Below are 10,972 nucleotides of genomic sequence, written 5' to 3'. Positions count from 1 at the left end.
ACCTGAAGTACACACAAACATTTGCGAAGCGCACACTCCGGTCCCACAACACACCAAACAAACAAGGAAACAAGTGATCGCACAATTTTAGCACTTGGATAAAGTCTCTTCTTACCGGCTGCCTCTTCAACAGATAAATATGGACCACTCAATTGCACACAGGTAAGAAACAAGCTTTATGCACACGGACTGACAAGGCTTGTGTCTCGCAGGTGCTTTTTCCTGAATGAAGTGCGTGCGTCGCCATTAAATAAATGACGCAGCACGCTCAGCTGTTCAATCCATATCACGTGACCAGTCAGATGCTTTGCGCAACAGTAGACGATACTGCTTTACTTCTAAAAAACGTTGCAGAGGTTGTTAAAGCTCTAAGCGGAATTCAGTTATTTTCCAAAGCATCAGTCTTAAAACTAAATATTTCCAAATGAAAATTCCCCGTTTACTCGTGTCAGCACCAAACTATTGAAGATATTAGGGTTGTTCAGGAAGTGAAATATCTGGGTGTATTATTGTCTAAAAACACAATAAGGAGGGAAGAGGTCAACATTACAAACCGATTGTTTGATATAAAGAAAAGTTTAAGTCGATGGTTGACAAGAGATTTAACTACTTTTGGGAGAAATCTGTTAGCCAAAGCAGAAGGCGTCTCTAATGATTATTTATCCCTGCTATTCTTTATACATATCCCCTCCAAACATTAAGAAAGCTAACTCAATTATTTTTCAATTCATATGGAAAAACAAAACACATTATATCAAACGTTCCCAACTGGTCAAAAGTTATGATAATGGTGGCATCAAGGCTCTAGATTTTGAAGCTATGGTCGGTACTTTCAGAATTAATTTTTTAAAAGCTCTTCTGGTTGATAATAACTCCATGTGGTTTCATATCCCAAGATCCATTTTTAAACATTTAGGAGGCATAGACTTCCTTTTGAAATGTGATTTTGAAGTCAACAAGATTCCATTCATTTTGTCAAACTTCCATAAACAGGTTCTTCAGTTTTGGAAAATGATATTTAATCACAATTTTACCCCTCATGGATCAACATTATGGAATAACAGAACAGTATTAGTTGGTAGGAAATCTATATTCAAACAGGATTGGTTTGACAGCAACATTGTTTTTGTTACAGATTTAACTGACAGTGAAGGTAATTTATTGACTTTTTCTTCGTCATAGATAAATACAGTCTCACCTGCAGCCTTAAAGAATTAAAAAAGTATGTCGAGCTATTCCTGCTGCTTTGATTCATTTAATAAAGAACACTGTTTTCACTCCTCATAGAACAATTATCTCATTACCAAAATTACAGATAAATGGATGTAATTTCTTAGATTTTAAACTAATCTTTTGAACTGTTTAAAAGAAAGAATTTATCATGTCCATAATCGAGCCTCTTTTAGATCATTCTCTTATTCCAACAGCCAATCTCTGTTAGTTAAAGCACACTCAAAGTACATTAAATGGCCTGTTCTGCCCAAAATAAAAGAAACTCATTTCAAAATAATAAATAAATATTATCCTGTCTCTGATTTTCTTCAAAGCAGATTTTAATTTGATGTGGAATGTTGCACTTTTTGTAACTCCAATGAGGAAACGCTGGAACATTTGTTTTTTTCATGCAGTTACTCTGAGGATTTCTGGACTCACATAAGGAATTGGATTAATTTAAAACTGAACATTCCCCCTTTTGGTATTTCTGATGTCCTTCTGTTTATGGAAAATATATGATTCTTTCTCAAATATCATTAATATCATCTTACTTTTAGGAAAATACCACATCCACTGTTGAAAGTGGAGAGGTTCCAAGCCCTCCTTCCCAGGTTTCATTAACAATTTTAAATTATATTATTCCTCACTGAAAAGATTACAATCCTCGGTAGGTGTTAAAAAAATATCTAAACAAATTTCCTTGTGACTGTTATTCTAGTTTCTGTCCTGTGCTATCATTTGGCTCCTGTTATTTTTTATTTTTATTTTATTTTTACTAAGTGTTTTAACACTATATGTTGATGACTTCTGAGTATTTTGTACCCCCCCTAGTGAGTGTGTATTTTTTAGTGTGTTCATCCTCTGCTGGAGTTTGTATTTTTGTCTTTGAAAAGTTCAATTAAAAAAAATAAATAAAAAAAAAGTGTGTTTATCAGGAATTAACTATATCAACATGTCGTGGTTTTGTCGGAGGGAGTTTTGCTTGATCATGGATCGTCCTAGGAAGTGTTCCCCCGTGTGGAATAATTTTGATCTCGTGACGCCAAACAAGGTAAATCTTTTTATCCTTTATATACTATTTTTAACGGTGGTGCATTGCACTCACTTTATCAGTTTATCAAGTGGATGACCTGTGATACATATGTCAGTTAAAGAGCCTTACAGTTGCTTTATTCATGTTATCATGTAATTATGAGATCCTGATCTCGTAATCATGAGATAGGGTGTATTTTTTTTAACAAGTGAATGCTATGTTCTGGTAAGAGGTTTGAATTGTTTTCAGATAACTTAATTTTTTATGTTATTGTAGGTGAAGTGTCGGCTCTGCTCCACAGAGCTATCTTATGTCAATAACAGCACTTCAATGCTGAGGCATTATAGAGCTCGGCATGGCAATGAAGAATTGGCAGATACTCGTGAGAGTACCCCAGGTATGTTGAAATTCTCTAAAAATTGTGCTAAAAAAACAGGCATGCAAACAGACAGGCTCCAGGCCTGGTATCGAACCTCCAATCCTCTTGCTGTGAGGCGACAGTGCTATAACCACTACTCCACCATGTCGTCTTATGACTATTTGATATTGTTTGTAAAAATTACAGTCCTTTTATTAAGCTTTTGACAAAATAGTTCCTTTTGGCTTGCAGTTCCTATAAGCAAGCAGTGATCAATATGATCAAAGACTGTCAGCCACTCAGCTTTGTTGAAAATGAGGGATTCGGGGAGCTTCTGAAGCTTATTGTAGCCTTGTATGCTCTACCAAGCAGGAAGGTATGTTTAAGAATTTTTATTATATGTTTGTACTAACTATATTTTATTGGTGTAACAGTATTTGTATGGTTATTTTCAGACCATCAAGGACTTGGTGAGCCAGAGATATGAGGAGGAAAAGGAGAAAACCAAAAAGGACCTCCAGAGTGCCGTTGCCATTACTTATATGTGGACGTCTATGAATATGGAGGCATATCTAGCAGTTACTGGCCACTATGTGGACAAAGAAAGCCATGAACTCCATTCATCAGTCTTGGCAGTGCAGCATTTTCCTCAGAAACACACTGCAGAAAACATTGCCACGGTTAAAAGGAGCCTCATGGAGGAGTAGGGCATAGCAGGAAAGGTCAGGTGTCTTTTCACTGATGCAGCAGCAAACATGACTGCATGTGCTCGAATGCTGCAAATACGGCATACCATTTCTTTATAGCCCATTCCCTGAATTTAATTGTGAGAAAATCATGTTATCAAATCCCAACAATAACTGAAATACCCAACAAAACACAGCACATCGTGACATACTTTTGATCGAGCGTGACAGCTAAAGAGAAGCTCACTCAAATACAGCAACAGCTGGGAACACCGGGCCATAATTTAATAACTGAGGTGCCAACACGATGGAACAGTACCTACCAAATGTTTGAAAGAATGACTGAGCAGAAGGAGGCAGTCTGGGTGTCACTGGCCTCATTAAAACCTGACATCATTCCACTGACTCCAGAAGAATGTCAGATCATTGAAGAGATTCTCAAGGTTCTTGCTCCTTTTGACCAAGCTACAAGAGAACTGTCTGAGCAGGAAGAAGAAGAAAAAAAAAAAGAAAAAAAAGCTCTCTGGGTCGAAGGTCATTCCCATGATGAGAATGCTCCACATTGAGCTTCAACTTCAGGCCACAACAGTGACAAAAACAGCTGCTAAGCAACTGGCTGAAAACCTGAGGAAGCGGCTAACTGACGCTATTTGCAGCATGGAATCTCTCAGTGCGATGACTCTGGCAACTCTGTTAGATCCCAGATTTTAAAAAAATTGATTTGTTAGCCAGCAAAAGGCAAGTGAAGCGGTGAAGAGACAGCAGTCAGAATGTGCAGAAGAAATGAGGGGCCAAGAGCCTGACCCAAGAGAAAAAGAGCCCAGCTCTTCACATGGGTCAGAACCCAGTTCAGGTATGAAAATACATTTGTGGCACTTTGTGATATGATACATCATGTGATAATACAGTAATGATTAACCATTTTTTAGGGCACAATCTCTGGAAAACTTTAGATATGGAGGTTGCAGAGACCCAGAAGACGAGGAACGCAACAGCTGACTCCATTATTGAAGTCCAACGCTACCTGGCAGAAACAAACACAACTAGAAACTAAGATCCTTTGCAATATTGGAAATGGAACCAGGAAATATACCCACATCTTCATCAACTTGCACTTAAAACTCTCTGCTCACCATCATCGTCTGTACCATGCGAAAGAATATTTTCCAAGGCTGGGGAGCTGGTGTGCAAGAGGAGAAATAGCCTTGGAGCAAAGACACTCCAAAAACTTTTGTTTCTCAATAAAAATTCATGAACTAATCACTTTTTTGTCTTTTATTTCATATAATTTAACAGTTAAGTTGACAAATGTGCACATAAGTTAAAAATTTGTAACTGAATTTTTACTCTATTTTGCTGTATTTTACATACCAACTCAGTTTTAGCATTTACACGAACAAGGAATTTCTTTACCTGTAATGATTTTACAACTACTGCAGGGGTCACTATTGGGTGACCAACACAGCATACAGTGTTGACACAGTTTGTTTACTGTGTCAATACCCTCCTTGGGGTATCATCGTCCCATCACTACCTCCAGCTGCTTACAGCATCTAGTTAAAAGAGCAGAATATAAATGAGTAAAAAGGTGCTCTACATCCTCCCAGCAAGAGGCTCTTCAGCCATACATATCACTATTCAGGCAGGCAGCCACTGTCTGTCAACTCACTCCCTATTCCTTATAAAGGGGCCAGACACAGCTGAACTAAATCCCCAATCAAGCAGGTATGCACCTGTCACAGGCATACAATAGGAATGCCTTACAATAGGAAAAAGAACAGACCAGAACCCCCCACCCAAGCCTGCACTGCGCCGGAATTGCTGTTCAAGGGACAGGAGCGCGCAATCTGGCTGTTAGAAATTATAGAATTATACAATCAGAGCGTGGTTTGTGAAGGCAATCTTACGGGCATTTATGTGTCACGTGCACGTCCCGTGCGTAAAAGCCTTTGTGCGTTGTCATTGAGCGCGTTCTCGGAGCCAGTGCCAATAACGCGCAGCACCCGTACGTGACGAAAGCTTCAAACGTGGGTGTTTTGTGCACTGCTCGCTCCTGTAACCAGAGCTGTTACAATACTAAATAAATAAATAAAGGATTTACGCTTCTACATTCTGTTCACAAGTTAGGAAAATGAAATTTAGTGGCTTTCTTTTCCTACTGCTACTAAAGTGAGCAGAGCTTTTTGCCACAAATAAATACTAAATACATTTCTGGAAATCGAAATAGATTGTGTCTTCTTTTTGTTTAAATTGAGAATGATGAACGTGGGAATCGCGCACTGAAACCACGAGAATCTCGTTTATTGTAATTGATTAATCACCACAATCTCTGCTGGCCTAAGTTATGGATCTCACTATGTTTCTTTAGCCAGGATATGTACATTAAAAAAAACAATAGGAAAAATTTGATGTGCATTTCAGCGTGAGATAAAGAAGTGTTGCGTGAGTATTCAACCATAATCATGTGAGGGTTTCATGCCATTGTGCGTGACAGTTGGCTGCCCTGTACTAAAACAAGCATATCAGCCAATCAGCGTTGTCGTGGAGGTGGTGCAGGTTGTTTTAAAAGCAGTGTTTGTTCCCAATCACCTCTTTAGGCGAAAAGAAGTGCTGTGAACCTTACCTACTTGCGGTGGTAACGTTTTCCATGGTTACTTTGTAATATATTCAGCTTTTTACTTTGTTTCAGGCACTATAAAGTAATTTTGAGGTACTGACTTTGGCTTGAACAACAAAGTTGTGTTCACAAAATCCTTGTGGGCTTTTGTCTCAACATTTTGTCAGTTTTTATTTTTATTTAAATTAGTCAGCTAAATTTGACAAGAGCAAGTTAACTGTGGTTAAGCCGTGTGTTAAAGTCAGAACTTCTTTCTTTTTCTGTTCTTTTCAGGAAGTGTTAAAAAGGACAGCAAAACAGAAACTGCAGATGGGTGAGTAGTTGACACTGTTTTCATAACGCCGATCATGTATTGCTGGGTGTTATCAGACAAACTACTTTCAGCATAATTTATCAAAAATCAATCTCTTCAATGTGAAAAACCCAGCACACCGCCATAAGCCTCTATTGCTCTCCTCTGTTTTACATTGGTCATCCACCAATCAGCCGACTGAAGAGGGTCTATGCATTTTCCAAAAATGGAACTAAAATAACTGACTTTAAACAAAAATCTAATTGTTTCCTCAAACTAGCATTCTGTGCGCACAAGTCAGAATTTGCCTGCCGTCTGGCTGTGGCTACAAGTAGCTCATCATCACCAAGAATGAATAAGAAAATGGACACTTTGTAAGCGCTTTAGCTCCTAGAAAAGCACAAAAACCAAATCCATTGTTGTTATTATTATCATTCTTAACGTCATCGAACTGTGACAAAGCCTTGTCCAAGACGTTTCCAGAGAAAGAACCCTCAGGCTACAGCTCTGACAACAGCGTGATCCACTTTTTTCCTTCAATGCCTACTACGAATTTGTGCGCACAAAATGCTGCTTTGAGTGAACTATTTATTTGTTTATATCCAGGGTTCTGTAAGTAACAGGAGTGTATTCTTCCACAATTTTAATCCAAAGATTGAAAACAAAAATTGCATAGTATCCTATAATTCATTAATGTTGTTGTCTTTTGCAGAGAACCTGAGGGAGATTGACTCTTTCAATGAGTAAAGATATTTTTATTCTCCTATGTACTCTTGAACGGAGAACATTTACAATATTTCTGATTTCCTCTCTTTTTTGATTCATAACAGATTATGTAAAATCGGCTTGAATCCAAGAGAGGAGTACAGGATGAACCACAAACGCCGGGGCCTGGCCCTCATTTTCAACCAGGAGCGATTTTTCTTTCGGCTTGGGTTGGGTGAAAGAAAAGGAACAAATGCTGACTCCTGCAACTTGCTGGAACGGTATCCCTCTCCCACTCCACTGCTGTGGTTTCTAGAAGAACATATCTTGACCAAAAGCTTTGAATTCTTTTGTAGCAATTATGCTCCTCCTGAACCTATTTTTGCTCATCATATAGACTCCAGAAGTTAAATTTTGAAGTCAGAAGTTACGACAATGAAAAGCAGATGGATGTCCTGAATAGAATCCACGAAGGTAATGATTGTGTGGGTGCTCATTCACGTGCCTCTACTCTTTCCCACATTAGCTAACATAACAGTACAATTCAGCATGTTATGTGGGTTTTACTTTTTCAAAGTTTGACAAAAATAGGTGTGTCCCCCAGCTGCTGAAGAGGATCACTCTGACGCTGACTGTTTTCTGCTGGTCTTCCTGAGCCATGGCAAGAACAACTGCATTTACATCTATGACGGCATGATCAACATCCAGGACATCACAGCCGCGTTCAGAGGAGACAACTGCCCGAGCCTCGTAGGAAAGCCCAAGATCTTCATCTTTCAGGTACATTTAAACAATACAGATGTCTAAACTGTTAGGGGGTGCACTCAAAAATCTACTAGTTGTGTCTGCAGGCATGTCGTGGAGACAAATATGACACTTCAGTGGATGCCACTGCGGCTTCTGCGAATGATGAGGTGAATAATGAGGTGGTGGTTGATGCCAGCGCAATAAAGACTCTACCTGCTGGAGCTGATTTCATCATGTGCTATTCTGTAGCTGAAGGTGAGTTAAGACAGTTACTCAAGAGTTATTTGTCAGATTTTCTTAGGCTTTTATCAAATTGATTTAAGGACAAATAAACAGGTGTTTGTCATTTTTGAAGAAGTAATTAATGTATTTTAATTTCCACTTCCCACTTTTTGTCTCCTAGATTAAAAGTTCTGCATTTGATAGTTATCGTTTGAACACTTTTTCTCTCGTTATATTTTAGTGCTTTCACTTTTCCAAGCCTTTAATGGAACTTGCTGTGCATGTTACAGTTTTACAAAAATTATAAAAAACTTGGTTTTGTATAATAATGGTGGAAAATAATTAAGAAAAAGGTTGTTTGATCAATGTTTTCTCTGCAAAAGAAATGAAACTTTATTTTAATGTTACTTTATGTTTAATGTTTAATGTTGGTCTTGTTTTGTTTCTTTAGGTTTCTATTCCTTCCGACATCCCATCAACGGCTCCTGGTACATTCAGGATCTGTGTGAGCTCCTCAAGTACGGAGATTCCCTCGAGTTCACTGAGTTACTCACCCTGGTCAACAGAAAATTGGCGATGAGAAGTGTTGGGATGAGTAGGGACCCAAATGCTATTGGGAAAAAACAGGTTCCTTGTTTTGCTTCCATGTTAACCAAGAAGCTGTACTTCAAGAAAAATTAACAGTATCAGATCACGGTTAGAAAATCAGTTAATTTTAGCTTTAAAAAACAAATCTTTTTATTCTATATCCTTACAGACCTACTCCAGCTTTAGAATTGTTTTAAAAATATTCCCAGAATTCGTTTCATTATAATTATGCAGTTTTAAGTCAAAATCAACTTTTGTTTTTGTTTTCCAGGACATAATTTCTGCAGAGCGGCAGTAGTTGATTAGAAATTTGCCTCTAAAAGATGGCATAGCATTCACATCTCTGTTAGAAAGAGGTCAGCTGTTATTACATTGGAAATCTATTAAAGGCCCATCTATGTTGCAGTGGCTAAATGATGTGATTGTTTTAAAATGAGAGAAAGTTAAATATGCAAAAACACAAAAATTTGACAACAAATGGAAATGTTTTATTGACTACTATTCAAATTTTGAACTGTTACCCTGAACTGAGTTTGTGCATGTGGTCTATTGATCTATGTCAGTGTTTTTCAACCAGTGTGCCGCGGCACACTAGTGTGCCGTGGGAGATGGTCAAGTGCACAGTGGAGAAATTGCCCTCATTCACTGATCTAAAAACATTTTCCATCTCCAGGAAATGAGCTCTTTGTTCATCCAAACAGGCCCTGATAAAAAAACTGAGTGGTTAGGAATATAAAATATCTTAAAATTACTTTTTCTTTGTGTTTATTTAATTCTATTAAAGACATTTTGATAAGAATCACGGTACCGCGATTTGGCTGCAGCTATAACTGTGTAAGGAAAAGTCCCGCCCCTTTAACTGTCTCCGCCAATCATTCTTAAAGGTTTAATCACATGTCATCAGTCTGACCAATCAGTAGTGGTTAAAGTCTTCACTTCCTTGTTCTTAATTCTGCTGATAAAGTCGCCCAGTTCTAACAAAAATACCAGCTAGAGCTCGTCTCTAGCTGGTGGTTCATCTCTTAGAAAAAAACAGCCGAAACTTCTTGCTTTTTCTGCCACAATTATCGCAAAAATCCACGTGACATTGGGGGGGGGGGGGCTGTCGATCAATACAGACCATGAATTTCTGCTTCTTCTTTTTTTTTTGGATGCTGGTGTGCCGCGGGATTTTTGTCAGGGTTAAAGTGTGCTGTGGCTCAAAAAAGGTTGAAAAACACTGATCTATGTCAATGTTGTTTTTATACTCATTTATTTCTCATTCTGATTTTAATGCTAAGATGGGTTGAGTCGGGGTGGGTGGTTTGTTCCATCTACCTTTTGTTTTATTTTTTCTATTCGAGTATGTTGAATCTTGTATGGACAAAATGCTAAAATATATATCTCAGCTGGATAATTTATTAATACGTTAATAAAATTTGCCTCCGAGTTATTAAGAAATACAATTTTGAGGTTCTATCATCAGAAAAATGCCACAAGGACATGAATTAGATTTTCATCAGCGTAGGTCTTTCATATCACTGTGAACACTTTGAATCAGTCTGTGAAATCTTTAGACACCACCGGTTAACTAGCCCTTATGCTATCCTCTGACCCCCCCCTTACATGTTATCCCTACCATTATAAAGGTGGAGAGAATTTCACGTAATCCATGGACACCAGTGAAGATCACAAATCATCGAAAGATTTTTGTATATTTAGTCTGTTTCAATGTTATAAAGTTCTTTTTACAAGCTTTATGCTTTGTGGTTGTTTGTGGTAAAAACCTTCTTCACTTTGGATGAAGAGCTGCAAAACATTTAATAAACTGTTAACAAAGTTAATTAATACATTTGTTAAGCTTATAAGCAGTTTAGTAATATGGATTTTGAAGACAATGGTCTGACTTTAGATGTTAATGAATCTTATTAACACTATCAGGTATTTGCAAGACATCTATAATGCTAAAAAATACCTTACCAGCATCTTGCACATTAATAAAGCCTATTAATTTGTTAAGTTAGTTAATCAAACTTATGTTTGAACACTTAGGCTTCTGTGAGACATCTATAATGCCTTAAAAAATATATATAAATGTCTTACTAGAGCCCCAAACAATACTAATACTTAATTTGCTAACAAAGGTTGTTAGTAAATCTTATTAAACTTATTAACACAAACACATTTGTTAGGCATCTATAATGCCAATAAATGTATCATTAGCATCTTAAAAAAAATCCTAATAATAATGCTTGTAAATGTGTTAACTAAGTAATTTAATAAACCTTATTGTGCTAATATATGTCTTACTAACTCCCTAAAATGCTTGTTGTGCGTTAACAAAGCTTGTTAAGAAATCTTAATAAAAAGTGTTACCAAAACCTTTACTAAACCGGCTTGATTTTTTTTTGTATATATCCTACCTGTTTACGGCATAACCCACAGGGCAAAATGCGACCAAAACAGGGACCTTTCCCTAAACCATAAAACCCTTTCCAGGTACTACACATGGATTTCAATGAACGAACGG

At 37.5% G+C, this 10,972-nt stretch overlaps 1 protein-coding gene across 4 annotated transcripts; it reads left to right on the top strand.

The window, feature by feature from the left end:
* On the top strand, positions 1-10,200 carry LOC144990414 (caspase-6-like). 4 transcript variants are annotated; one of them, XM_078943611.1, is made up of 8 exons: positions 1-162; positions 6,183-6,222; positions 6,914-6,944; positions 7,032-7,187; positions 7,304-7,380; positions 7,511-7,686; positions 7,758-7,908; positions 8,327-10,200. In XM_078943611.1, the coding sequence occupies exons 2-8, from the start codon at positions 6,219-6,221 to the stop codon at positions 8,554-8,556; spliced, it is 825 nt and encodes a 274-aa protein (XP_078799737.1). In that variant the 5' UTR covers positions 1-162; positions 6,183-6,218; the 3' UTR covers positions 8,557-10,200. The 4 variants fall into 4 exon arrangements, with proteins under 4 accessions (XP_078799737.1, XP_078799739.1, XP_078799738.1 ...); XM_078943613.1 differs by lacking the exon at positions 1-162 and adding an exon at positions 5,469-5,950; XM_078943612.1 differs by lacking the exon at positions 1-162 and adding an exon at positions 5,469-6,002.
* The last annotated feature ends 772 nt before the right edge of the window (positions 10,201-10,972 follow it).

The sequence above is a fragment of the Oryzias latipes genome (assembly GCF_053564925.1).
Source record: "Oryzias latipes strain Hd-rR chromosome 1 unlocalized genomic scaffold, Olatipes_Hd-rR_3.1 chr1_Y".
NCBI lineage: Eukaryota > Metazoa > Chordata > Actinopteri > Beloniformes > Adrianichthyidae > Oryzias > Oryzias latipes.
The sequence above is the reverse complement of the archived record's forward strand: the minus strand, read 5'-3'. Positions and strand labels throughout refer to the sequence as shown.

What these genes read in the sequence shown, in the direction of transcription:
- LOC144990414 (XM_078943611.1), top strand. An exon ending in TCCTGCAACTTGCTGGAACG is followed by an intron (nt 7,188 to 7,303) that starts GTATCCCTCTCC and finishes CTCATCATATAG; the next exon opens with ACTCCAGAAGTTAAATTTTG. An exon ending in CCAAGATCTTCATCTTTCAG is followed by an intron (nt 7,687 to 7,757) that starts GTACATTTAAAC and finishes TTGTGTCTGCAG; the next exon opens with GCATGTCGTGGAGACAAATA.